This window comes from Vulpes lagopus, chromosome 2 (genome assembly GCF_018345385.1).
Source record: "Vulpes lagopus strain Blue_001 chromosome 2, ASM1834538v1, whole genome shotgun sequence".
Classification (NCBI taxonomy): Eukaryota; Metazoa; Chordata; class Mammalia; order Carnivora; family Canidae; genus Vulpes; species Vulpes lagopus.
Genome location: NC_054825.1, coordinates 30,179,353 through 30,207,152, shown reverse-complemented (window position 1 = coordinate 30,207,152; position 27,800 = coordinate 30,179,353). Strand labels below are relative to the sequence as shown.

The 27,800-nt window shown below is 51.6% G+C and overlaps 1 protein-coding gene across 4 annotated transcripts in view; it reads right to left on the bottom strand.

The window, feature by feature from the left end:
• Positions 1-27,800, bottom strand: part of CRTAC1 (cartilage acidic protein 1) — a 156,993-nt gene that overhangs the window by 49,479 nt on the left and 79,714 nt on the right. For all 4 annotated transcript variants that reach the window (XM_041746609.1, XM_041746606.1, XM_041746607.1 and 1 more), the window contains exons 3-5: positions 26,127-26,323; positions 13,458-13,594; positions 7,804-7,960 (exon numbers count right to left, since the gene is read on the bottom strand). In XM_041746609.1, coding sequence (XP_041602543.1) covers positions 7,804-7,960; positions 13,458-13,594; positions 26,127-26,323 — 491 coding nt within the window. The remainder of the gene's footprint in view (positions 1-7,803; positions 7,961-13,457; positions 13,595-26,126; positions 26,324-27,800) is intronic.

The window sequence follows — 27,800 nt, the reverse complement described above, 5'->3', positions numbered from 1 at the left end:
GAGGGAAGGAGAGATGGTAGTTGGCCTTTTTTGGGAACCTCTTTGTGTTGTTTGGCTTGTTGCAACAGAACAGCTTCTGTAGTTGGAAAGGAAAAAATCTAGTTAACTGCATACTTTTTAGAACAGAAAGAAATCAAGCCAGCTGTACATTAGGGTCTGACGTCTCCAAGATCAAATTTGAGCTACCTGTGTCAAGAAGTCCAATCTTAAGACATCTTGAACAAACAGCCCCAACTACTGGATTTCAAATCAAGCCCTGGAAGCCACATCCCCAAACACTGGAAATACTGGGCAGAAGGCAGCCTGACCAGGACCAGGACATGGATTCTCGTTCAAGCGAGGCTTTGCACAAGCTGTGTGACCTTGGGCAATTTATGTCACCCTTTGAGCCTCAGTTTCTTCATCTGTGTAGTGGGTAACATGACTTGCCTTTTCTATTTTAGGATTTTTATGAAGATCACCTGAGGTGAGACACGTGAAAGGGCTTTGTGAATCCTCGCTCTTCAGAGTCAGGTCCCTGGACCTGCTGGAAGGGTGCCGCCTCCGCAGAAAGGCAGAATTTCTGGTCCTTTCCCGCCGGGACCTGCATTCTAGCAGGACCCCTGGATGGTTATGTGCACAGGAAAGTTTGAAATGTGCAGCTTTAGCGGGCTAGTCAGGAAATAAGAATAGTCTTCAGAGAACTCAGAAGAACTTACTGTTTGGTTATTTGTTAAATAAACGAGCACTCAGGCAGACCTGAGTGATGTTGGGCCACTCCCCGTGCATCCTGCCTGCCTGCCTGCCCGGCTCTGGGAAGAGGTTTCCATAAAATGTGCTAATATGAGATAGAGGTTTCTTGGTCCCCAGACTCCTCCTGTCCTCCCACAGAGGTCCCTGGAGAAAACCATGAGGCCATTCTCACACCTGTGCAATACAGCCTGCCTACCAGGTCGGGTGTTGGGGGCCAGGAGGAGGGGATGGGCCCAATGGCATTGTTACTCTCTTTGCTCTCATGGTTGAGCTCCAAATTAACACATTCTGAGCCCTGTGCCTCCCATATTCCTCCCAGGTAATCTAATTAGCTCTCAAGGAGAGCCCACGCCTCATGAAAATGGAGTCACTAAATCCACAGTGCTCCTGGGGAGCATCATCTAAGACGTGGCATGCGTTTTTCATTAGGAGAGCCAGAGTGTGGGGCGGGGAGGCTTTCAGATGCCTCTCCTAAGGCCAGCATGGAGGGCTGCTGGGCTGTAACCTGGGCACCACCACGTCTACCCATTCAAAGAGGAGCAGCAGAGTGGCTGCTGGCAGCTGTCCCTGCCCCCATCCTGCCAGATTCCAGCCCAGGAACAGGCTTCAGTGAGAAAACCTGGGCCTTGCCTGGGCCCCCGGAAATTCCAGGTGGGGCTCTGGGACTTGCCACCAAACAATTCCATCCTTCCTCTCCACTCTAGTGTCCTCCAATTTCCGCTCTGCCTCTGGCTCTCAAGCTGTGACACATTCTCTTCATTTTCTACAAAGCAGGTTATTTCCCTCTTGGACAAATTTCTAAATCTTTCTAATTAACTAATTGGGTTGGGTTGAAGCCTTGTACCATTTGTAACCTGTAATTATTAGAAAATTGCCATGGTAACCACACTACTAATTAGTGACAATTTATTGCCATGGCAACTGGACCATAACAGAGATGTTACCCACAACTCCTTCTTGGCAAGTTCGCTGCACAGTTGGGGAGCAGGTGAGTCGATAGTCAGGGAGCCAGCCTCTTGGGCACCGGCCCCGGCAGCCTTAGGATGGAGAGCCTAACTAGGGTATGAAGCAGGGGTGGCCAGGTGTCTGAGGCCCTAGCCGTGCTGCAGAGGAAACTCTACTCCCAGGTGGATCATCTAAGTCTTCTTCAAATCTATAAAATCCATCCACCCATCCTAAGTGTAGTCTGATACTTCCATTCTCTGCATGGTCCATGACAGAGGTTCCTGATTTAGTGCCTTCTACTTAGACTTCTCTCCTCGGCCAACTTTTCTCCCTCCTGAGGTTTAGCACATGCCTTATGAGGCCGCCCAAGGGGCAGTTAGGAACATCTTTATTTTAGCCTTGGAGAACCATGTCCAAATAAGGAGTGAAGTTCTACTTTACACCAATTACTTCTTTTGTTTTGAGGTGGGCACACTCTCTTGGGGACATGCAGCTCCCCAGCTGGGGCTAGAGAGACAGCCCTGCTGGTGGGAAAGAAGAGTAGGGATCAGAAAGTTTGTATGTGACCTTGGGCACATCACTGAACCTCTCTAGGCATCTGTTTTCTCACCTATAACTCGAGACTGATAATAACAACAGCTTTTTCTCAGGGCTGTCATAAATATTAAGTGTGCGGGTTTTCAGAAGGTACCTTGGAAAATGTCAGGTGCCACATAGTCATTAGCTGGGACCATTTCCCACCTGCTAGGTGAATAAAATCCCCTGATTTCCCCAGCACTTTCTGGATACTAAGGCATCTTTATGCTGCTGTTGGGTGCAAACGCTGCTCCCTGCCCAACCCCTCCTGAAGGCTTCTTACTCTGCCCATTAAGCTGGGTGGGAGAGGTGGAGTCATGGGGAAAAGGCCTCCCCACCGCCCTTCTTCCTCCAGCAGCATTCTGGTACTCCCTGTGATTATCTGCTCATTGGTCCTGAGCCCCGTGGAGCCACCTCTTTTACCTCAAGAACTGCACCCTTCAACCTCTGAAATCCGGCACTCTGGTGATACAGACTCCAGTTTGGGTATGGGCAGTCCATTTATCAGACTGTAGCTAGGCGGTACTGGGGTGGTAGCTGGGTGGAATAAGTGGGGCATGCTGCTATGGACCCAGGCACAAGGAGGCAGGGGGCATTTGCCATGCTACAGAAAAGCCTCTAGGTCCTTACTTGGCCTCTGCACCTGCTCCAGCTCCAGGAACTTGAGCTGTGTGCTCTTCAGGCTCTTGTCTCCCTCCCCATAAACTGGGGAGGGGAATGAGATCTCCAGGGCTCATTCCCACTCTTCCAGGGCATCCTCCAGGCTGAAACTTGGGACAAGCATGGCTGGGAGTAGATTCCTGGGGCCATCTGGAGTTCACACCAGTGGAGTCTTTGTGAGGCTCGTTAGCCCAAGAATCTGGACCTGTGGGATTAATCTACTGAGACCTCAATAGAAATACAATTCTCATGGATGCCAAGGCCTGCAGACTGCCAAGAGCATCCAAGAAATTGTAGAAGAGTAGCAAAGGTGCTGGAAAACATTAGGGGTGGAGGAATGGGCAGTGTGTGTGTGTGTGTGTGTGTGTGTGTGTGTGAGTGTGTGTGTGTTGGAGAAGGGGGAGTGAGGGTCAGGGCTGGATGGTAACAGGGTCTTTCATCCTGAATTTCCTGAAAATTCAAACATAGAATGATATAGTGTCAGTGCTGCTACCCACGAGCCCTCTGTGAGCTGTCCAGGTACTGGGCGGGGGGCAGAGGGTATTAGACACAGGCTTTTGGCTCCTGCCTCAATCCTTGCAACTGCCCCCTGCCCCCCCTCCCACTCCCCAGGACACTGAGGCGGAAGTGGGCGAGAGAATGGCCGAGTTGAAAAAGAAGTTGTTTCTGGAGAGAGGGCAGGGAAAGGGGTGGCAGGACCAGCTCTGCTCTCCAGTCCCGTGTCCAAGGTGTCATCTGTGTCTCATCCCACTGCACAGTTTTTCAGGTGAGGAAATCGAGGGGCACAGAGGTACAACTGCAGCCAGCAGGCAGCGCATGGCAGTTCAAACCCACATCTGAGTGACTTTAGAGCCTGTGCTATCCCCACAGCATGTTCTCATACATTTCTACACAAGCTCCCCCTTGGCAGGAGAGAAAGCTATCCCCCTGATTAGGCCCAGAGTGGCCAGCCACTGCCTTTAAAATCTCTTATTTTAGCCAAGAAACTGTGCACCAAGATCACATTTCTATTACATGAGTATTCATGTTTGTTTTGAAAAACAAAAGCAAAAAGATGTCCCTTTTCGTCAACCATCCAATGCATTGACATCTCACGTATCCTGGGGGCATTGGGTACCCCTGCAGGTCTGTGGCTGCACTCCCTGAGGATCCTGGGCCTGTCACTCCAGCTCTGCTTGTCAGATCCCACTGTGTTCCTGCTGCAGGAGAGTGCCCGTCTGCCAACCTGGGAGGCCCCGTGGCCCCCACTCTGCTACCCACGGTCACCTCTCTGGAGTCGGCTGATGGGGAGCCGCCAAAAGGCCTCAGCTGGGCTTTAGGCATCTCCTTCTCCTCCAATAATGACTTCCTATAAATCAGATCTGCCCTCCGCTTTGTTCTACACTGCTCCCAGCCAACAGCAAAAATCCCCACCCTATATCATAAATCCACCTTCATTTTCTTTCCAAATTTCTTGTAAGGATTCTTTAATCACCCCCTTGCAGCCCAGACAGATGCTCCCTCAAAGGGTGAGGCTGAAATGCAGACCTCCTGGGAAGGGAGTAGAGGCTGGCAGGGGTGGGGAGGCAGGGTGAAGAGGGAAGACCAACGGATTCCAGTGGAGAGGGCATGAAGATGCCCATGACTGTACCCAGCCTGGAGGGCAGGCTGGGAGACACACGGAGAATGCGTCCAGGGCAGGGGCCGGGCAGGCTTGCTATGTGCTGCCTCCCGAGTCTAGCATGGCGCTCCTTGCACCCAGCACCCACATGCCCAGCAGACAGCCCTGGCGTCCCCCTGGGCACCTCAGACCAGGAGGTGTCGCTATCTGCTGCATTCCGAGGGTCTGTCCTTTGGCTCCTTTCATTCTCATGCCCCACTGCAGGCGAGAAAACTGCAGCCTACAGAGGTTAACAAACTGCCGCTCGCTGCCTGGACAGGACCCGCGGGAGGCAGGATCCGTACCCAGCACTGTGGCCCGAGATGTGTCCTCTCAGCAGCTCTGCGAGACGGTGGTTCGGCGGCTGGCTCGAAGTGCTCAGAGAGGCTGGGGGACGCGCCCAAGGTCACTCAGGGCTACACAGCTCAGCGCAGACCTCTGGTCCTTGCCGTCGCCCTCCCTGGGCTCCAAGCCAGGTCTCCTCTGCCACACGGACGATTAATTCTCAGGATTCCCTGCGCCGGCTCCGGGGCGCTTCAGGCATCTGGGAAAGTGGGGGCTTCGGAATGTCCTTGAACCAGGAACCGCGGGGCCGTGGGCTTCCCTCTGCTCAACTCGGCCGCCCCTCTGTCGGCCAGCAGCCCTGGAGTCCCCCGAGAGCGGGCCGGCTGGACGCTAGATGGCACTGTGACCTAGCAGAGCGGCGGCCGCCCTCCGACGAGCTCCCATCTGGAGAGGCCTCCCCTCCCCCGCGGGACAGCTGCTGCCCCTGCTGCCCCGCACAGCCCGGGCTGGCCAGCTGCTTGAGCCACAGACACTGGGGGAGGGGGTCAAAATCAAGCCCCCAAGTGCCAATCCCTGGGGCCGTGTCCCAGCAGGTGCAGGGCCTTCCTCCTTCACCAGCCTGTCCTGTTTTGCAGGCTGGAGGAGGATTCTCAAGCTGGAGGTCATCAGAAAGGTCAGAGGGTTGTGGCAATTTAAGCTTGTGGGGGGGTGGGTCAGGGCTCTGAGTGCTAGTTTCTCTACAAATCTTCTGGGTGACCTTGGGCAAGTCCCTTCTCCTCTCTGGACCTCAGTTTGTTCTTTTGTAAAACAAGAGGTTCTTCAAGGTCTGTCCAGCAGATGGGTGTTGTTGGCTCTGGGGACTCGCGGCTCCCTCACTGCATATCTGGCCCTGGCTTGCTTCCCTCCTGGCCTGCTCAGGGCCCCGCTCATCACTGCCTGCTTCCCTCCCTCTGCCCAAGCCCCAGGGCACCAGCCTGGAGCTGAGCACTGGCCAAGTGCCAGAGACTCAGCAATCAGGCAGGACTCCAGGGGTGGCCCTTACATTTGGGGTCCGTCCCTGGGGCTCAGGGGTGGGGTGGTGCTCTGGGTTAGTTTCCCAGCCAGATGTCCATGTGTCATTAACGAAATGACAATGGGGGCTGAGGGTAGAGCTGAGGGGTTTGGCGGACAAGGAAAGGGTGGGCTGGGGGAAGGCAGGCAGACACAATACTAACTTGGTGGGCCAAATGGGTTCTTGTCAGCCAAATGGCTTTTGGAAGTCTGCAAAGCTGCTCTAACGTGTCCTCTGGGCACGCCAGCTGCCCCAGCCTGCCTGCATGCTCCACAGAAGCTGCTTTCCCTTCCTTGAGTGGCCCGGTGCTTCCAGCACAGCCTGGCACAGTTGGCTACTGCTCCCGTCCCCATTCGTCCTCCTCAACTGTCTCCTCTTGGCCCCCTCCTGCCCCTTCCTCAGTTCCTGCCAGGCCTTCCGCCAGCCCAGCCAGTGTGAACAATGTCCCCTTCATGCTCAAACCCAGTCGCAACCTCTAGCATTCTTTTATTCAGTGGATAAGCCTCTCTCCCAGACCTTGCCTCCCCCCAGCTCATCATTTTCAAGTGCTTCATCTCCCCGGCCCACTCTCCTTCTCCTGCAGATCAAGGTACTTAATTGCCAAGCCAGCCCAATGCACAGAACTGGGAACTATTCAGAAAAATTGACTGTACAAATCTAGGCTGAAGCTCCTGGATGTTTATTCCTTTTCCCAGGAAAGCATGGTTTATTACCGACACTCAGCCAGAGAGGCTGCATGTTCACGTGTGGCGCTCTCCAGCACTTTGATGGGCTGGAGCTGTGCAAACTATTTTACTGTCTAGCCATTTGTTCCCACAAACTTTGTCAGACAGGTCAACATCAATCTCCCCATTTCACTGAGGTGGAAAGTTGGCTAGAGAAAGGCATCATAAACTCAGGAGAGGCTGTGACAACCCTTTCTAGGTAGGGCTTTGAGAGTGTGCTACCACCCAGGTGTACGGAGGCAGGGTAATGGCCCAAATGACCCCCCACCAGGTATCCTTCCAGCCCCAGGATTTGGATTTGGGCGGGCTGCCACTCTGGAAGTCTGTATGTAGTGCAAGTTGGAATGGATATACTGGGAAGGCCAACCAGCAAGAGGATTTCTATGCCCAAATTACAGGATCAGGGTGAGGGAGGCCAAAGTTCACGTGAGACATTGTTGTGTACAGCTCTGGCTTCCTGATTTTTGGCACCCAAAACAGGAACTGGATTGCTCTGCCATCAGCAGTCTATTGGCAGATTATCAGAGTTTAGTCAGCAGCCGTGCTAGAATTAGAAAAACAGCCTTCCCTAGAAAGATCTCCCTGTCAGAGACTCTGACAATAGGTCCCCCATCCAGAGAGATGTGGGGGGAGCATGGCTTCAAAAAAAAGGGATGGAGAGGTTTTGGAACAAGAACACAATTCTTTGAGCTCAGTTATCCGAGACGGGACCCAGCTGAAGCTTAGGGATTTAGCACTCCATTTCTGGCCGCTTATGTATAAGTAAATAATTTCATCTGCTGTTTGGCAATAAAGAATGCTTTAAATCTTGGCCTTTGTGATTTGTCAGTTTTCTCCTATAGAACCTGTTCACCCATTATTTGGGTTATAGCAGGGACTGCGGCAAGAGGTTCCAGGGAGAGGATGATGTTACGGTGTTCTCATTCTATGTCACACGTCCTCCACGGGTCCCCCAAAGCCCTCACCTGCCAGATATTCGCCAACCCTTGGAGAGGCAGTGTTGGAGGAGCCTCCTGTGGGTGGTAGGATGGAATAAAGCCTTCATCCTTCCCTTCCCAGGGACACAAGCCCACCCTGTCCTGTGGTCTCTGATGAACTAGACTCAGCCTTGCAGCCCCAGGTACTGCCCCCCACTCCCACCCTTCCAACTCACAGCACCCCAGCCTGCCACCCCGTGTCACTCTGCCTACCTGTGTATTTGCTGACCCCAGCCTCAGCAGCCACATCTCTGAGCGCCAGAATGCCCTGGGAGAGGTCACTGGCCTCGGGGTCCATTTCAATGAGGGCATCAGGGCCCACGTTACCGTAGGCATAATTGGCGATATAGATAGAGTAGCGTCCGGAGCCCTGAGGAGGAAGGGAAGGAGGGTTGGGTGAGCAGGCCCATCTGTGCTCATTGTGATGTCTTTCCCCAGAAAGTGGCTCTCCCCCTCCCCGTGTAGGACCATAGGTCTTTCATGAGTCAGGTGCTTTTCCCTAGGTCAGGTGTGCATGGTCTTGCAGGCTGTGTGCCGCCCAACTCCAGAAGTACTATTCCCAGAGGCTACAGACTGCACAACACGCTCCCCCCGCCACCCCCCACCCTGGCGTCCTATAACAAAGCAGCCCTGCTTCTCCTTCTATCCTGTTCCAAAGAACACATCCTCCCTCTCCCCGACAACCACCTTTTTATAGACAATTTTCTAATGTGCCTCTCTCCAGCTGAGCTCTCTCCAGCTGCCAGCCAGGGTAGCTGCTCAATAAATATTTGCTGATTGATTGATCTACCAATTCCCATTATTCTCAGTCTCTCTCTCTCTCTTTCCCATTCAAGCTCACTCCAGCCAAGATGACAAGCAAATTCTGGAGTCCTCTCCCTCCCCAACTCCCACCCTGGGTTCCCTCATTTCACTATTTTGGTGGCACAGGAAGCTTGGATAGGAAGGGGTCCTCCTTCCATTCCCTCCCTCTGTTTTCCCACATTACCAGAAAAAAAATAGCATATTGCTTCTGCCTTTATAACACTCAAATATCTTTTTCCTTTGCCTCCAGAAGAAGCCTTGGGCACCAGCTTCTTGTTGCTATAGTCATTGCCTGCTCTAGTCCAAAATCCTGCTGATGAATGGTTCTTTTCTGTCTGTTATTAGACCTGTGTCATTTCTTCAATGGATGCTTCCTTTCCCCCAAGAAAGCCACCTGATTTCTACATTTGAACAGTTTTCCAGCTTTCCTCTCATCCTTCTCATCATTCCCCTCCAATTAATCAGATAGTAGATATTTCTTGAGCTCCAACTACATGCAACATGCTCTGCTATGAATGTCCCTAAGACAATGTCTTCATTCTTCAATGGCTTCTAGTCTTGTTTAAAGGCAAGTCAGAAACACAAAACAACCTGAGAAAAGCAGCTGAGTTCCACGCAACCAAAGTGTGCTCCATCACCCTCTCTTGGCTCTCAGTTCTCTTGGCTGGCCTCTATTTCTCCCCGGTGGCTCCATAAGCAGAAACCCCCATCCCACCTAACCAATCACTGGCTTTATCCCATCCGTGGGGACATTTTCTTTGGGGGGAAGCTAAGATCTACTGGGGTCTGACTGACTGGTGGGTGAGGCCAACGAAGAAGCTCTTGGTCTCCTGAGGGGATGCAGACATGTTAACAATAGTACGATTATATATATGATTAAGACAGTATATAAGTTAACTATGTTGGAAATAAAATATTTAAAAATGTTAATTAAACTGGAATTAAAAATTTTTAAAAGATTTATTCAGGAGAGACACAGAGAGAAGGGCAGAGACATAGGCAGAGGGAGAAGCAGGCTCCTTGCAGGGAACCTGATGCGGGACTTGATCCTAGGACCCTGGGATCATGACCTGAGCCAAAGGCAGATGCTCAACAACTGAGCCACCGGGCATCCCTGGAATTAAAATGTTTTTAAAAAGGGAGAGAACACGTACAGCATTTCCTGGTATACAGAAGAGGGGCTCCCAGAGGAAGAGCACTGAACCAGGGGCGGTTCAGGAAAGGTTTTCTTTCCCGAGAAGAGAAAGGAGTCTCAGCTAGGTGAAGTGTAGAGGCAAGAACTTTTCAGGCAGAGGTCATACAGAGAATGATGTATGCAGAGGAACCACAAGCAGTTTGTTCAGTGTTGCCGGGATATAAAATGCAAGGCAGGCGTGTCAGGGGCTGAGGCTGGAGAAGAAGGAGACAAGGTATTCCCTAAAGATGTCTAAGCCCTGTGTGTTTTGGTTTTCTGAGGCTCCATCCATCCTGGGAGCCTACGTTTTCTGAATCTTGTTACCCAGTGGACCCTGGCCCTGCAGCATTAGTGTCCTCTGGGCGCAGGTTAGAAATAGACACTCTCAGGGACTCCCCAACCCCCGTCCCCTCCGCCAGACTTGCTGCATCAAAGCTGCATTTTCACAAGACCCCCTCACATGATCTCCGTGCAGAATGAAGTTTGAGATGCTCTGTTTCACAACACGGCTTCGTGACGGGGGTGGAGCCGGAGAGAGCTCTGAGGGGTGCCTGCTTGTCTCAGGAGCTCAGCATATGTGTGTGGAATGATCAGATAAAGACTGAATGAATGGGGCCAAAGGAGAAAGTGCGCCATCACTGTACCCATGCCTGACCCTACCAGCTGTTAGCAATCCCATCAACAAATGGGCAATTAAGCCCAAATGAACTGAAAGGCACTCTGCTAGAAATTAGGATGTTTATAAAATTCCATTATACCTAGTTCCTTTCTTCAATGTATGGGGAAAATAAAACTTGACAAACATAGATGTGTTACAGTTGCAGAAATTTGCAGGTGGCCTTGACTACAGTCGCTCTGGGATAGCGAGGAGGTTGTAGAGATGAGCCCAGGAAGAGGCTCCCCAGGGCAGGGGAATCCCCCTTCAGCCTCCATCAGAATCACTCCTGGTAAGCCTCTGAAACTGTAGATGCTGGGTCTCATCCCCAGGGTTTCTGATTTGGAAGCTCTGGCGTGGGGCCTGAGAGTTTGCATTTCTAACAAGTTCTCAGGTGAGGCTGATGTTGACCCAGGAACCCCACCTGGAGAGCCACTGGTGTAGGGATATTAGCCTGGGCCCAGTTCAGGTTCTGCCTCTGTGTGGTTCTTTATTTTTGTGCAGGTTCTTCATTCCCTTTGGCTGCATCTCCTCCTGTGTTAAAGGGGAATCATATTCCCCCTGCTTCCTGGCAGGGTTGTTGAGAAGATGAAATCAGACAACACATGTGAAAGGTCTCCAAAAGATAAAAATGCTATATAAACATGAGGCATAATCATTATCGATCAGGGAACGCTTCTTGTAAGAGATCGGCTTTGAGCTGGATCCAGAAAGGTCGGTGAGTGATGAGGCAGCTGCAGACAAAGGGCAGGCAAGTGTGCCAGGTTTGGGGCCAAGAGAGAATGAGGGCTGCTGGAGAGAGGGCAGGAAGGGCACATGGTAAGTTTGAAACATTTACCTGCAAGATGGCTCTCAAACTTTGACCTGTACCAGCGTCACATGCAGGGCCAGTTCAAACCCAGATTTCTGCCCTTCCCCCTGTCCCCACCCCGGGTTCAGACTCAGTAGGTCTGGAGGGTGGAGTGGGGGTTGGGCCTGAGAATCTGCATTCCTTTTTTAAAAAGATGTTGTTTATTTGAGACCCAGTGAGTGAGAGAACAGAAGCAGAGGGAGAAGTAGGTTCCCCATTAAGCAGGGAGCCCAATGTGGGCCCTACCCCGGGATCATGATCCAAGACGAAGGCGGACACTTAACCTCCTGAGCCACCCAGGCACCCCAGAATCTGCATTTCTGACAATGCTGGTTCTGCTGGTCTGGAGGCCACACTTTGGGAAGAGGTAAACTAAAAGGCTCCATCCAGGTGGAGGCTGTGGGTCTGAGGATGGAGTAGGGTAAATACTGTAATAGAATCTGTGGTTTGTGTCTGACACTGGGTCACCAAGAGGCAGGGTAGCTGTGGGATAGAAATGTGTCCGACTCATTCTCAGGCAGGCAGGGCTCAGTTCCTAGCTGAGTTCCTAGTGCCTAGTTCCTGCCATTTACTATGTGACCAAGGTCAAGTTGCTTAATTGCTAGAAGCCTTAGTTTCCATATCTGTAAAACGGGGGTAATGATAGCAGGTACCTCATCAGCCTACTGTGAAGATTCAGTAGGACAATGCATAGGAACCACTGAGCACAGGGCTTGACATGTTGCTAGTTCATTAAGGTTAACTGTCATTATTGTTGAGATTGCTTTTGTGTTTCCTATACCGCACAGCATTCCTGGCTCTGTTTCCAGAGTGGCCGTGACCTTGCCCTACTTCTCCCCTCCAGTTCTCAGACCTCAGGGATTGCTGGGGTGGCCATGGTGGCTGGACCCAGAAAGCGGCCCCTTCTGGTGGCAGACTGACTGTAGGGGTTCTTTCTAGTTCCCTGAGGCTGAGCAAGCTGCTAAGTGCCTGCCTACGGTGCTGCTGCTGCTGCTGCTGCTGAGTGCCAAAGCTTTTTTTTTTTTTGCATTTCACACGGTGCCTTTGTCCTGTGGTTAAACGCGTGGGTGTGCAGATGACCTTGTTAGGACAAAGAGTGCATCTCTTTGTGATTAACCTTCAGGCCCTGCCACCAGCTCAGAGATGATTCCCACCCTGGCCAAGGGTGGGAAGCCTTGGTTCACCAGAAGCGAGGCAGGAAGCAAGTGGCTGAGAAGAGGCTCCCAGCAGGGGCCAGGCCTGGCATTCCGCATACCCTTCTTATTCTTTGGGGCCACTCACAGAGCCACTTCCTCCTCATTCCTTCCCACCAGGCAGGAGTCCAGGTGGCAAAGATTCAGGTCAGGGCTAAATGTGGCTTCACAGCCCAGCTTGGCTTCTTTTCCCAGCACCAGCTTGTTAAGAAATAAATATTTATACCTGGCACCTGCCTTCTCCCAAGGCCTGGAGGCCCCTGCTGTGAAGATTCACGCTGAATCCCCAATCCCCTCCGTGCCATCTCAATCCTGAAATGAGCCCGGCCCCTTGCCCCTGCCCTCGGAATGGAAGCTAGGCAGCAGCTGGGTCCCTGATTTACTGATGACAGTCTCCAACGCCAAGGAGGGGGCTGTAGGGGAGCAGGTGACAGGAGGGATAAATCACCTCCACAGCAAGCCTCTGCTTCCAGCTCTGGCTGGGGCTGCTGGGATGCAAGCCTGCGTTGGGGCCACCCTATAGGGCAGGTGGCTCCAGCTGCTCCTGTCCCTATCCCTGGGCCTTTCCTCTCTACCTGCTTTGGGTTGGCACCTTCAGTAGGGTGGGCTAGCAGGTACAAAAGCAGTAACAGAGCTACTGATTAACTGGAGTACTTGGACATTTGGGCCACCCTCCACTCGTGAACGTCTTTGTCATGCCTTCATTTGTTTCACAAATATTTTAGGGAAGAGCCCTATGGCTCAAGGGCTGGCACATAGTAAGCACTTCAAAAATGTTGGTTGAATCAATGAATGAGTACAAGGTTTAGACCTAGAAAAGTCTGATTCACTGTTCTCATCATACTGCCCAACTATTTTTGGGCCCTCAAGCAAGTCACTGCCTCAAGCTGGGCCTTGGTGCCATCCTCTGCCCAATGGACATGATGGTGACAGCCCCTGACCAGTTTCTTCACTGGTTGCTGGGAGAGCCTCAAGGGAGAAAAGACGTGAAAGGAGATTATAACTCACATTGCACTAGCACCTACTAGGTGCAAGGCCCTGTGGGAACTGCCATGATGGTGCAGCTTTGGCCTTTGCCCTGGACAGCCACAGTCCACTGGGGGACGTCTGCCTGTGGGCTCCCCTCTTGGCTCTCACATCACTGTGTGCCCCTCTCTTTTCCCCAGGCCCCTCATGCACCCCAGAACTCACCGTCCTGTCCACACAGGCCACAGAGCGCCCGGCAAAGAGGCTGGCCACACCTCGGGCCACGTTGACCTCATCACTGAGGATGTCTTCCCACCGGTTGTTGCGGAACTTGAACAACTTGTCCGTATACGTGGCCACCCCTGGAGAGAGAAGGGAGGGCTGGTGGGTGGTGGGCATGTGTGCATGTATGTTTTGGGGCACCTGCCACAGGTGGTCGGATCATCTGCGGCAAAGTGAGTGCTCCCCACAACACTCACTTAAACAGGTGAGGCTCTATTTGGGGGCACTCAGGTATTTTCATTTGAGAGAAAAGACTGGCTTATGAAAATGGCCAGTCCATGCCTCAGGAGCCACAGAAGAAATGTTATTGCTACTGTGTGTCTGAGATGACCCTGGACAGCTGGGTTTCACATTTTGCACCATGGTCCTGCAACATACAGGAGATCTGGGATTGCCAATATTTCAGCACCCAAACTCCACCCAGAATGTCTCTTTCTCCAGCACTTGCCTCCTACATTCTCTGCTGGATCATAGGATCTCATTTGGGTCTGAGAAGAAATGATCTTGGTTGGTAGGTGGGGTTCTAAGTCCAGATCCAGGAAGGGGCAAGAAGTGGAGCTCTGACAGACATGTTGCCCATCCCCAGGGGATCCAGATGGTAGTAGGGTCAGCCCCCAGGTGGGGTAAAGTGTTTGAGCAGCCCTGGGAGGCCCTCGACAGCAGTGGTCTCCACCCCTTTCAGAATCGAATGGAGGCTGAGGACTGCCAGCTCAGGGAGTCACACACACACGTACCACGCAACATACCACATGTAATTGCGGGGGGTCTGTGGAATCCTGAAGCACGCTCATGGCTAAACTTTATTTTAGGTAGGTGGGGAAGAACTTCTGGTGGCCAGGGGTTCAAACCCTTCTAAGACCACTTAGGCAGAGTTCTCCACTCTGTCATCACCCCTAGTTTATTTCTTGCTCATGTGAGCCCCGGAGCATTCATATTTTAGGAGGAATCCTGTTCTTCTCTCAAGGACTGGCATAGGAAACACACAAGAGGAGCAGCTGCAGCCAGGAAGGTGAGCAGGGGAAGGAGTGGATCTGGGGATAGACCCCTGCATGTGACTCTCTGGCTGGTCCAGGGCAGAGGCCACGGCTTAGGCGAAGGGAGCAGCATGCTGCAGTGGTTAAGACCTTAGCATAAACAAGCCCCAGGCCCGGTCTCCGTTCTACCCAGATTCTATGTCTAGGGGCTAGCTGTTGACTTTGGGGAGGTTGTTCAGTATCTCTGAGTTTGTTTTCTTATCTGCAAATGAGACGACAGTAATCAGTACATCCAGTTTACTGTGAGGCATACGTGAGATGATATACGTGAAAGGCCTAGCACGGTGCCCCCTCAAGGAGGGTGGGCATTAGCAGTGGTCATTCCCATGTTACAGATAGGGCACTCTCCAGGGTCCTTTAGGGACATCAGCTCCACACTGCAGGGGTCTGGTGAGAGTCAGTGTGTGAAACAAATGGCTGAGAAGGAGTGTGGGAGTGGGTTAGGGGAGGGCAGTTTTAAGGGATCCCTCAGGTGGCTCTCCCCAGGAGAGGCCAAAAGGCTTTGCTCTCCCACTGGTCTCCTGTGGGACTCTCCTAAAAGGGGTCTCCACAGGGACCCACGAGGGCTGGTACATGGCCTGTGAGGTCTGGAGTTGGCCTCAGAAAGCCTCACCAGGCACCAGGGAGCTGGCAGTGGAGCAGAGCTCTCCTGCCTGGCCTGCCCTCCCAGGAGTGCAGAAGCCCGTCTGGGGGAAGGAAAGGCCCTTCATGAGCAGAGCAGGAAGCAGATCCAGGAGGCCTGCAGGTGGAGGCTTGGGCTGAGGAGCCGCAGCTGGAGAGGGCACAAAGCTGCTGCGGCCTGCGAGGGAAGCCCACTGGGGCAGCCGAGGAGCTGAGTCTGGCTGGAAGCATAGCTGCCGACTCCCATTAGCTTGGGGCCTTGCTCATTCTTTATCCTCTCCAGCCTTGGTTTCCTCGCCTGGGCATCAGGGGAACAGCTGTGCCTCCTCCCTCACATGTGGCTGTGGGGATTCTAGGAGAGAATGCACTGAAGCCCTGGCCCACGGTGGGCTTTGCTCATGGCAGCCCCACACCCCTCCAGGCCACAGCACCTCCTCACCATCCTCGGGGGCCAGATGTATTTAGAAATTTAGATTTTGTTCTTTCACATTTTAGAAAGGTAACACAGTGCACACACCGTTTATTACATAACACCCCCAGGAGGGATGGGGCCGCACCCTGTAATTAAACACATTAATATTTCTGCAGTAAAATATATGAATATTCACACTGAGTGGGATAAATAAAGCCTATAAATAGCTCGCGTCAGCCCAGGACAGGTTTTGCTATCAATTCATTTTCCCACAAACTTAAAAAAAGCACCTGAGGCTTTCAGAGTGTTTTGGATTCTAGGACTGCAGAACAGAGACCGTGGGGCTGGACTGCCATGCTTATGGCTGTTCTCCAAGCAATGGCGGCCTCATCATCCTTTCCTAGTGCTTGGGGGACCTTTGAAGGTGGCCTTGCCGGCATTGGGGTCTCTAGCTGCCACCGGCAACAAGTGACCCTCGCCCTTCTCTGTCAGACCAGGGCTCCTGTAGAGGGTCCTCCAGCCAGTCCAGCCCCTGCTGCAATACTGAGGTTAACTTTTGGCAAAGCATGGGCCAGTGTGAGAAAGTAGCTGCCAGTAGCTGGGGATCTGCAGAGCTCAATGGGCCCCCCACTTGCAATAATTTGCAAAAATTCGGGAGAAATTTCTTATGCAGCTGAGTTCCTGCCTCAGTGAGACAGACGAGAGGAGCAAACAGGCCCAGGGGGACTCTGTTCTTCTGTTTGCCTCCTCACCTCCAATTCCTTCTGCTCCCCCAAGATAAACATTTCCCAGAGTGTGCTTTATGGAGCCCTGGTCTCTGTGAGCTGCCTGGAGAAAAGATGCTATGATCATCTGAGTTCGGGAAAGACCACACCTTTCATGCCCTTCTTCGAGATTCCCAATGAATATCCATCTATTAAAACTTTGACAAGTCCTGCAATAAATTACCCGCTTAATCTTTATTTAATCCAGCCTGTCCCAAACACAGCTGGCTATGAGCTCCTTTTTGCAGCTCACCTATTAGCATCCTGCCAAACTGGCACTGTTCTTAGCAAGTTGCGTTTTGGGGTGGTGCTGTCCAGCCATGCTCTGGGCTTCGTGGCCAGAGGGGTCAGGGTGCCATATGCTGTTAGCCTCTTCCCCTGTTCCACCTCCTCCTGGCTTCTGAGCTGACCAGGGACACCCAGAAGAATAAACTAATTAAGGTAAAATGTGCAACAGTGATGCAGAGCCTTGTAGATCATAAATGGGAACGGCAAAATCAATGGCAACCCCTCTGCAGGCAGAGGCCCGGAGGCCTGGGAGCCTGGGTGAGGAGAGACAGGAGCCCTTGATTTAGGAAGAGCACACGCTCTGGCAGCTGCAACCTGGGTAATTAGGTGTGTCAGGAAGACAGATAAACAGCGAGCTGTCTGGGTCGATGGCACGGGTAGTCACCGCCCAAACACTGGCCCCCAGCCTGTCGGCGTGTAATCTCGCCTTTTGGCTCCTTGTAGCTGCACTCTGCCCTGGGGTCCCACACCAAGTCAGGGGGCAGCTGCTCAGGAGAGGAGAGGCTGTTAGTTGCAGGAGAGAGGGGCTCTCCTGAGCCCCCTGGGGGAGACTGAGAGGGCAGAGGCCTGGGAGAAACATAAGGGGGTTCGCCAGCAGGGCAGGGGTGCTCTAGGGGTCACAGTTCCCATGAGAAGTGTGTCTGAGGACTCCGATTCCCATCCTGAGACTTTGGCATCTTGGCATTTAAGGAGACTTGAAGGTCTCGGAGTCCAGTAGAACTGGCATTTGCTGCCAGGTGGCCAGTTGGGAAGGCCCAGTAGGCAAGGATGAGCATCTGCCATGCCCTGCAAGTGTCAGGGACAGCAGGAGATCCACTGGGAAGTAGGGGTCTCAGTTGCTGATTCAGGGCGCCTATAGTCCATTCAACAACAGGATGGATAGGTAGAGGAGATGCCACAGGACTACAGTGAAACTAACTTTACTTAACATTTCTGCAGCACTTCACATATATTCACGCGTGTGCCAGGCATTTCACACACCTTTATTCATTGACCGTCACCACAACCCCTGAGCTGGGTACTACTTTCCTGCCCAGTTTACAGATGAAGGATCTGAGACACAAGAGACAAGGGAGCTGCCTAAGACCCCGCAGCTGGCAGAGCTCTGAGGGGTAAAGACAGGAGGATACGTCCCGGAGATGCCATGAAATCAGGACGGAAGAAGCCACAGTGATCATGGAGGGCTTCATGATGAAGGAGGCACCTGAACCTGGACTCCTGTTTCTAGAGGACTTCAGGCTCTGCATGAAGCTTCTCTTTAATAAGCATCATCTCACCTAAGGCCCGCAGCTGCCTTGAGAGGTGGTGCAGCCCCATTTTACAGATGGAGAAATTGAGGGGGCAGACAGGTTAGTCAGGTGCCCAGGGTCACAAAGCTAGTATGTGGTGGAGACAGATTCAAAGCCTGTGCTTCTGAGTGGTGCACTCTGCAACTTAGGCTGGGAGAGGGGAGGGGGGTGCTCCAGGCAGGCAGGGGGATAGACAGAGATGCAGAGCCTACATGTTTGCCCAGAGAGAAGAATTTGTGGAGGTTGAGGAGGAAGAAGTGTGGCAGGGCAGGAGAGACCCACTAATTCCAGGACTGAGGGCAGAAGGGGACCTTGGTGGTTCTGATCTGGGGAAGATAGTGTTTCTAGAACATTAATCTGGCAGTGGAGTGAGGGGTGGTTTGGCAAGGGAGAAAAGGTGGCCACTTCTGTGATGATTGTAGGAGTAGGAGGAAGCATGGGATGCAGGAGGCTGGTGCAGGAAGGGCAGGGGGGATTGGGTGGGTGTAAGGGGTCAGAGTGGGACAGTGACTGAGGCAGGGACACTGGGCCAGCTGGGAGCAGGAGCAGAAACCTGGCTTCACACCATTTGCATGTGATAGGGTCACAAAGTGGCTGAGAAGACATGTCCAAGAGGTCGCTGGGCATGAAGGACAGCAGGGTGCAGAGCAGAGAGGCTGGAGCTGGGGTGGAGGGGAAACGATGTGTCCCTGGAGCAGCCTCATTCAGTTGTAGGAGGAAGAAGGGGCAGACGTTGGAAGAATCATCAGACCGAAGGGAAGGTTCACATCAAGGCATCAGTGTCAATCTAGCAGATGGCCCTCAGTTTGCTATCCCGTCATCCCATCCATATCAAGCTGCCTCCAAAGAGTAACTTGGAGCCACTGCGAGGGTGTTCGGGTCATAAAGGGCTCTTCCTTCCTTCATTGGCCTGAGTGCCTCCTCCCCCACAGGCTGCTGCCACCTCGGGGAGATGAAATGACTTGCGGTCTGGTATAAGGGCAGAGAGAAGAGTGAACAAGTGTGTGGCAGGGAAGAGGTCTCTGCCTCCAAACTCCAAAATAATGTAAAGAGATTACTGCCAAACAGCAGGGTTAAGGAGTGGGCCAGCCTAGGCTGATCTTGGGCAAGTCACAAACTTGTCCTTATTTGTAAAACAGGATCATGAGAATGGCTACCTATTCATCAGGCTGTTGTGAGAATTCTATAATGCATGTGAAGTACTTAGAATATTATATGGCATGATAAGTTTAATAAATAATAAAAACAATATCATCATCATTACCACCATCCTCATCACCATCACCATCACCATCACCATCATCATGACCACCCTCACAGTCCTCACCATCATGACCATCACCACCACCACCATCCTCACCATCATGACCATCATCACTATTAACACCACCACCACCATCATCATCCGGGGATGACAGGGCATGACCACTTCAGGTCCTCAATGAACTACTATATAAACTGACATTGAGTTTGAAATGCTTTATAAGACTTAGTTAATGGAAACTCAGAAAAGCAGTGATGGCCCCAGAGGAAGAAAGAACTAGTTCAGGATATTTCAATGAAGAAGGAACCCAGACTCCCTCCTGACCCTAATATAGTTTCTGACCCAAGTCTTCATCCTTCCATCCCAGGATGAAGATGGAAATCTGACCAACCTCTGCCAGGTGCTTCACTCACATGTGCTCATTTAGTCCTCTCCAGGGTCATGTCAGGAAGACAGTTTCATCATTTTACAGAGAGAAACTGAGACTCTGAGGGTCAAGTCACTTGCCTGAGGTTGCACAGTTGGTATTAAGTGGCAAAGCTGAACTTTAAACTATGATCTGACTGCAAAGCGTTCCCCACCCAACTCTGTATTAAAGAGCTGGAGTGGGGGCTGGTGGAGGGCAACTGAGTCCCTGGCTCCTAAGGAAACGTGTTCTGTGTAAGGACTGAGAAAATAGCCTTTGGGGCCCCATACCATTTATGGGGCTGCTTTGATAGCCTCATCCATCCTTGCTTCTTATGGGGTCACACGTAAGAGAAGCCCTTTAGGGGTGGGGGCAGGAAGTCTGGACAGGTCATTAACTTGTCTTTCCACATGGGGCCAGGCCAGGTGAGCTGAAAATCAGAACACTACATCTAAGAGAAGCATGGCTGGGACTTAGGAGCACCTGGAAGCTGACTGGGAGAGAAGGTAGAGATTCAGCACAGTGTGGCTCAGGCTTTTCCAGGCATTGGAAGTCACGGACATCCTGTTAAAGTGCAGATTCTGGTCTGGTAGGTCTGGGGTGGGGCCTGAGATTCCGCATTTTAGAACAGCTTCTAGCTGTTGCTGATGCTGCTGGCCCACAGAACACACTTTGAGTAGCAAGATGCAGAGTGTCTAGGTGTAGCTGGACTGGCCTGGGTGAGGGAGCTGCTGGACCAGGGGTATACTCTCAAGAGCAGATGGCTCAACTGTTGTGTGGGCAGAAGCTGGAAGTGCAACATGCCCCCAACTGCCTTTCTTTTTTGCCACAGTGACTGACCCCTCCTCTCTGAGAGGGTACAGAAGCCCCTGCCCATGGCCTAAGGTTGACACAGAGCTCAGAAGCCATCAGTGAAAAGAGTTGATAAATCCAAGTTCATAAAAATAAAAATTTTCTGCATTGCAAATCCCATGATGAACAAAGACAAAACACAAATGACAAACAAGGGGAAACTATTTGCAACATGCATTACAGAGGACTAATTTCCCTAATTTATAAAGAGGTGTTACAAATCAATAAGAAAAAGGCCAATAATCAATAGAAAAACTGGGCAAAGGCAGTGAGCAGACAAGAGATTCAAATATATAAACATATGCTCAGCCTCACTTGTTTTGAGAAAAATGAAAATTAAGCCTACACTTAGGTATCAATTTTTTCCTATCATATTGGCAAATATTTAAAAAAATTATGGCACACTGTGTTGAGAGATGCTTACTCGCTTCAGGGCTGATGGGAGCATCATATGGACTGTTCGTGTAAAGGGTGATTTGGCAACGCCTATCAAATCCACACACATATATTCCTCTGACCCAGCAATTCTTTTCTAAATATGAACACCCCTCCCAGATATGCCTGCAACTGTGGACAGTGGCATGCTGTACAAGCTTATTCATTTGGTGGCACTGCTTGTATAGGAGCAGAAAATAGCAAACCATCTCAATGGTCATCAACAGAGGACCAATTTGGTGAACTGTAAATCAATACAATGGAGTACAATACAACCATCAAAAGAATGAGCAAGCAGTCTGTGTGCTGCTATGACATAACATCTAAAATTGGTTGTTAAACAAAACAAGCAGGAGCAGCAACGTGAGTAGAGTATGCTACTATTAGTGTAGAAAAGGAGGGAAGCATATGTAGATTGAAGGTAGCAGATTGTCGATGACTTGTTCTTTTGAATGGAGTAAACATGATATAGTGGTGGGGCTCCCAATTCCTGCTGACCCATCTCCTACCCATGCCACCATGACCCCAGATCACATAGGCAGGAGAGCTCAGGGCTACAGCGGATGGTGTGGCCAGCACTGGACCCCTAGGGGGCATGGGCTCTGATTGGGAGCTGCAGGAAGTCCCCGGTTCTTGGATGTTGAGGGAGGTGCTGGAACCAGCCTCTTATTCCCCTTTGTCCTACACACTCTCCTTCCTGGTTTTCACCAAGTAATGTGTTGCCTGAACCACACTGGCTTATAGTTTTCCACGTCAGTTAAGCCATAAGCTAGTTTTGATGGCCCAGGCTTTCTTGGGATTGTGGTCAATTTTCCTCTGTTCCCTCCCTCCTACCTATTTTCCAATTCTTATTTTTTTAAAAAAGATTTTATTTATTTATTCATGACAGAAACACAGAGAGAGAGAGGTAGAGACGGGCAGAGGGAGAAGCAGGCCCTATGCAGGGAGCCTGATGTGGGACTCGATCCTGGGACTCCAGGATCACGCCCTGGGCTGAAGGCAGGCGCTAAACCACTGAGCAACCCAGGGATCCCCTATTTTCCAATTCTTAATCCTTGATCCAGGCCCCCCTGGTCCTCTCTTCTGGGTAATATCTTGTTTACATGATGGTCCTTTTCTGTTTCCGTTGCTAGAGTCTCTCTCCCCCATGGGCCAGGAGGGGGGCCTGGCCCCTCTGCCCAGGACACTTCTAAAGGCTCTGGCTTTCTTCACGCTGCTGGATTCTAACAGCTACTGCTTGGAGAGCACTTACTAAGTCCTAGATACCATTATAAGTGCTTTTCATTCGGAGTCTCAGTTGTTCATTCAAATATATGTGTTAAATGTTTATTAAGTGAGATTAAGTGGTCTTGGAGATACAGCAACAAACAAGACCAAGTTTTTATCCCTATGGAGCTGAGTAGAAGAGCAGAATAGATGAACATACTTTAACATAACATAACATAACATAACATAACATAACATAACATAACATAACATACTTTCAGAGAGCACTGAGTGCTATGGAGAGAAATGAAGCAAAGTAAGGCCAGAGAGAGATAGGGGTATGGTTTTAAGGTTTTCAGGCAAGACCCCATCTGAGGATGAGCCTGAATGAAGGGAAGGAGTAAGCCCTGAAAACAGTGGTGGGAAAAGCATTTCAGGCAGAGGTAACAGCAAGTATGAAGGCCTCAGGTTGGGAACACGGTGAGCAAGAGGAAGCGAGTAGGCAAAGAGGTCAGAAAGGCAACCAGGCTCACATCAAGGAGGGATGTTGTAGGCCCTGGTAGAGACTCTGGATATAGTCTATGAAGCCACTCGAGGAAGTCGGGCTTATGAAGTTGATGTGATTTTTCACACTCTACAAGGAATACCCAGTGAGTAAGGTGCAGATCTCAGGGTTGTACAAACTAATTCCCACTGCCAGGATGCAGGGTCTCAACCCCCTTCCAGAGATTCTAATGCTGCTATCCCAAAGGCTGGCTGAGGAAGAGGATGGGGCCATCCTTGCACAGGTCTCTCCAATGCTCCAGCACAGGCTGAAGGAGCCCCCAGGCACATGCCACAAGCAGTACAGGCTGGCAGGGCTCCTGGAGGGGATCTCAGGTTCCCCATGGTAGGCAGCATGGCAGTGGCTAAGCGTTGTGCCAGCTGGACCCAAGGAAGTGCTGACATCGCACAAATGTCCCAGCTCTACACCATGCCCACTGTCGATGAATCAATTGAATCACTGGACTGAAAAATTAACTCAAACCCACAGACATCCCTCGAACCCACAGAAGGTCACCAGGAGGTGCATGCCTGGAACTGAGGCTTCTGGGCCCTGTCGCCCTTCCCCAGCACTGGGGGCCCAGCTCTAGCCTCTCCTAGATGAATATTTGTGCCCTGAAACCCAAGAAGCCCAGGACCTTTTCGGGGTGGGGGGCGGAGTTGGTGGAGAGCTCCACATTGCCTGCTTCCCCTTGTTTTCGCTTGGCTGGCAAAACTTCTCTTTGACCTAATGGCTCATGCCTTGTCTGTTCTTCCTGGATTTATTTATCAAATTTTTGATGGTGCTCTCAGGATGTTCAAAGTCTACCTGGGTTGGAGGCACCAGTATAGGGACTTTGCTCTCACGGAGCTTAGAGTCCAGGAGAATTAGGTGCCTCGAGGAATCTCAGGCTGCATTGAGGATACAGTATAAATTTCAGGAGGGCAGGATTTTTGTCTGTTTCATTCATGGGGCATCCTCAGAGCCTAGAATAGTGCCTGGCACACAGTAGTTGCTCAGTAAAAATCTGTCCAGTGAATGAATACATCTGTGAACAACAGGAGCTTTGGGTAGGTTAGGCCAGGCCGAGCAGGGAATCAACATGATTGCTGGCGGGTGCGTAGCCTTTCAACTTTGACAGCACGTGGGGAATCACTTGGAAAGCTTTATAATCTGGGTAACTGGGTTCTACCCCTAGAGGTCTGGATTGGCCTGGATTGGGGTACACCATGGGAAGTGGGAGGGATAAAAGCTCCCCAGGAAATTCTAATGTGTGGCTCTCGCCGAGCACTCTGCTCTAGGATTCCCAGCAGAAGGCTCCGAGGACATGGGAGGGGCTACAGCCTCAGAGCCACCTGACCAGCTCCTCCCAGGTGCTCTGTGCTTGGTGAGTAGGGAGGAGAATCTGTCCCCTTCCTCTGGCATCCTGCCTGCTGGGCCTATGTGAGACATCACCCACCTTCCACAGTTCTTCCTATTTCTGCTTCCCTGCCCCACTGCATCTTCCTGGGGACTCTCCTCTTCCACGGCTGTCCCTTGCTTCTGCTCCCCTCCTGACCTTCAACTTAAAGTGTTGATCAGCCCATCAATTAATTGTGTCCTAATCCAATCTTGGCTTAGTTGGAGAGAGGGTAGTAAATCCAGCTGGGTAATCATGCCCTGATATTTGTGTAGGGATAATTACTATCTCTCAGGCCTCACTTGGTGGCAAGATGAGATGAAAACCCATAAAACACCACTCCGGGCTGTGGCTCATTGTTTCTTGGCTGCACAAGGCTGGCTGCCAGCCAGTCAGCCCCGCCTGCCCCTGCCCCTGGCACAGGCCCCAACCCCTTCCCCTCCCATTCATGCCACTGGCAGGGCTTAACATCAGGGGCAGTCTAGGGGCTAGATCCTGGCCTGGCCTCAAAAACCAGTAGGGGAACTTTATGGGCCCAGGGAAAGCCAGTGTGTGTGTGCTGGGGCTGGGGAAGAGGCAGGGAAGGCGATCCCCACAGCTAGGCAATCCCCTACCTTTGGGAGACTGGAAGGGTCTGGGATGGTGAATACACAGGTCTGAACCACAGGGCATTGTCTAGACCAACCCAAGAGGACGCTGCCATCTGGAAGAGTCCAGTGCATGTCCCACCTGGCCTCAGAGACGTGAGGTTCTGCATGTTTCAGGAAGACACCATGGCCTGGGACTTCCCTGCAGATGTTATGGCTCCATGGGAGTGGACTTCATTCTAGTGGGCTGAGCTCGGGCTTGAGAGAATATGAGAGTCAGGGTTTGGCAACCACCTTGATCTTTAGCCCAAGAACACAGCTGCCAACTTGTGCAGCACTGAGGACTTGCTATGAGCCAGGCTCTTCACGAGGCCCTGAGGACACTGATTTGAGTAAGGCCATGGAAACTCTCTCTCTTTCTTTTAAAGATTTTATTTGTTCATTTGAGAGAGAGAAAGAAAGCATGAGCAGGGGGAAGGGCAGAGGGAGAAGCAGGCTCCCTGTTGAGCAGAAAGCCTGACACAGGTGCTCTGTCCCAGGACCCTGAGATCATGACCTGAGCCGCAGTCAGATGCTTAACTGACTGAGCCACCAAGGCGCCCTGGCCATGGGGTATCATTATTAAAGGATGGATGTAGAATCAGACCCCTGGGTGTGAGTCCTGGGACTTAAAAGGTATGTGACCTTATGCCAGTCATGTGACCTCTGTCCCTCAATTTTCTCAACTCTAAAGGGGGATGTCGAAGACCAACCTGAGTGAGCTGCTGTGAGGCTTACATGAGATAATTAATGTAAAGTGCTTAGACCCAAGCCTGGCACACAGTCAGTGCTACTCAAGTTAGCCGTTATCAGTATCCTTACTGTTCTTTAGTCTTCTGGACATCAATATTCCTCAGCCATTCCTTGGTAGGTGGTCCCTGGGTCAGCAACAGCATTATAGTGTGAAAGCAATGCAGGATCCTGGGCTGCACCCAGACCCATTGAGTCAGAATGTGCATTTACACAAGACCCCCAGGTAAGTTGGCTGAGACACTCTAGGCTGAGAAAGGCTCTGTGAACTGAAGGTCTGTCTCCTTCCAAGTTGTTTCCCCAGCATCTAGCATCTCTAGTCTGGTTTGGAGTAGCTCAGCAGGAATTTGTAGAGTGAATAAATGAGCTCAGCTAAAAGCTGTGGGGGGCCCTTGAAGGATTTCAGAGCATTCTGAAAGGTCCTCTAGAAGCAGCATGGAGGGTGATTCCAGGGGACCATCTGTCCAGTGAGAAGTGCTGAGTGGCTGAGCCATGGCAGGAGCAGTGGAGAGGGGAGGGGTGGAAGCAGAGGCGGGTGCTGCTCAGAGTGGGAGGTGAACACGGCAGAAAGTCTGAGGGAGATGAGGGGCGCTCCTGGATGGGTGGTGGTGGGGTCTCTGTTAGGCCAGAGCAAGCTCCTGGAGGCAGCAGGGGCCTATGCCTGGGGGGAGCCCCTCCCCTGAGCTGGTGCTGGGAGGAAAAGAGTGGGAAGCAGGAAGAGGCCCAAGGCCACAACCCCTTACCTGAGAAGGCATTATTGGTGTTGAGGAAGTAGATCTCCTCACGGCCATCCCCATCAATGTCGCAGGCTGTGACCCCAATAGCATTCCCCTGACGGTCCCGCAGCGCATAGTAGGGGGAGCTGCGCTCATCCACTGCAATGTTCACCAGTCGCTTTTGAGTCCGGTCATACTTCAGCACCAGGTTGGGGCCGTTGTACCTGCAGGAGGAAGGGGTGGGGGTGTTGAGGAGGAGCAGCTGAGTACACTGGTGTCCTCCTGCCCAACAATGGGGCTTAGAATCCTCCTGGGCAGGTCTACAGTGGGGCAGTTCAGCCCTGGGGCATCCCGGGGAAACCCTCACGTCAGAGGTCCCTGGGTGTTTGGTGGGTATCCGTGATTCAGATACAGACTCACTCAAAATAAGAGCCAACTGGGCCCACCTGGGACACAATATAAGAAGCAGGGTGGCACAGGGGGAGCCAGCGACAAGCCCCTTACCACAGGCTTCCCTGAAGAGAATGACCACTCCCCTACATCTACCTTGGCCATTTCAATGTCAAAGCACTTTCATGTTTATGATCTCACTAATTTAAATCTAATAAGCAAGTGAGGTGGCTTGGGAGGCTGTATTATTAACCCATTTTGCAGATGAGACAACTGATGAGCTTCATCGGGGAAACGGAGACTGAGTGCCCTTCCCCACAGTAACACAACTAGTCAAATGTCAGGTGCTAGGACTTGGACCCAGGCTCTTTCTGTGCAAATGAGTCCCAGAGGAGCTGGGAATGACTCTCTCCTGACAGAGTCCCAGCATTTAAACAGTAGCATGAGATGAACATCTCAGATGGGTAAAGATTATGAACACATCTAAAGCCAGAGGGTGGACCTGCTGGAGCTCTTTTTCTTTTAAAAGATTTTATTTATTTATTTGGGTGATGGGAGAGGGAGAGGGAGAGAGAGACAGAGAGAGAGAGAGAGAGAGAGAGAGAGAGAGAGAGAGAACGTGCCAGAGTGCACAAGGGGGAGGAGGGGCAGCAGCAGAGGGAGAAGTAGACACCCTGCCTAGCAGGGAGCCCTCATAGGGCTCCATTCTAGGACTCTGGGATTATGACCTGAGCCGTAGGCAGCCACTTAACCAAGAATGAGCCATCAGGTGCCCTGCAGCCCTTTTTCTAAGGAACTCAATATGAAAGATTAAAATGCTCATCTGTCCTCATCTCGTCTCATTCTCCTGCAGCCACACAGCCTTCAGGCTATCCTGAAGGCCCAGGCATGTTCTTGCCTCAGGGACTTTGCATTTGCTGTTGCCCCTGCCCAGGATGCACTTCCTCCAGAGAGCCACATGACTGTTTCCCTCTGTCACCAAGTTCAGGACCTGCCTCCATTGCTGCTTCTCAGTAAAGTCTTCCTGGCCACAGGCCTGAAACCTGCAAGCACTGCCCCCCCACCTCACCCCCGCTCCTTATCCTTCATTCCTGCTCTTCCCCCAAAGCTTTTACCAGCAGCAGATAATTCTCTTGTCTTTTTGTTTAGCTCTCCCTTCTATGTCTGATCCCACTAGAATATCAGCTCCACGAGGGCAGAACTTTTTGTCTGTTTCGTTCCCCAGGCCCTACCACAGAGTCTGGCACAAAATACGTGCTCAGTAAATACTTGTTGAATGATCAAATGAATGGAACCTCAGATTGGAGTCAT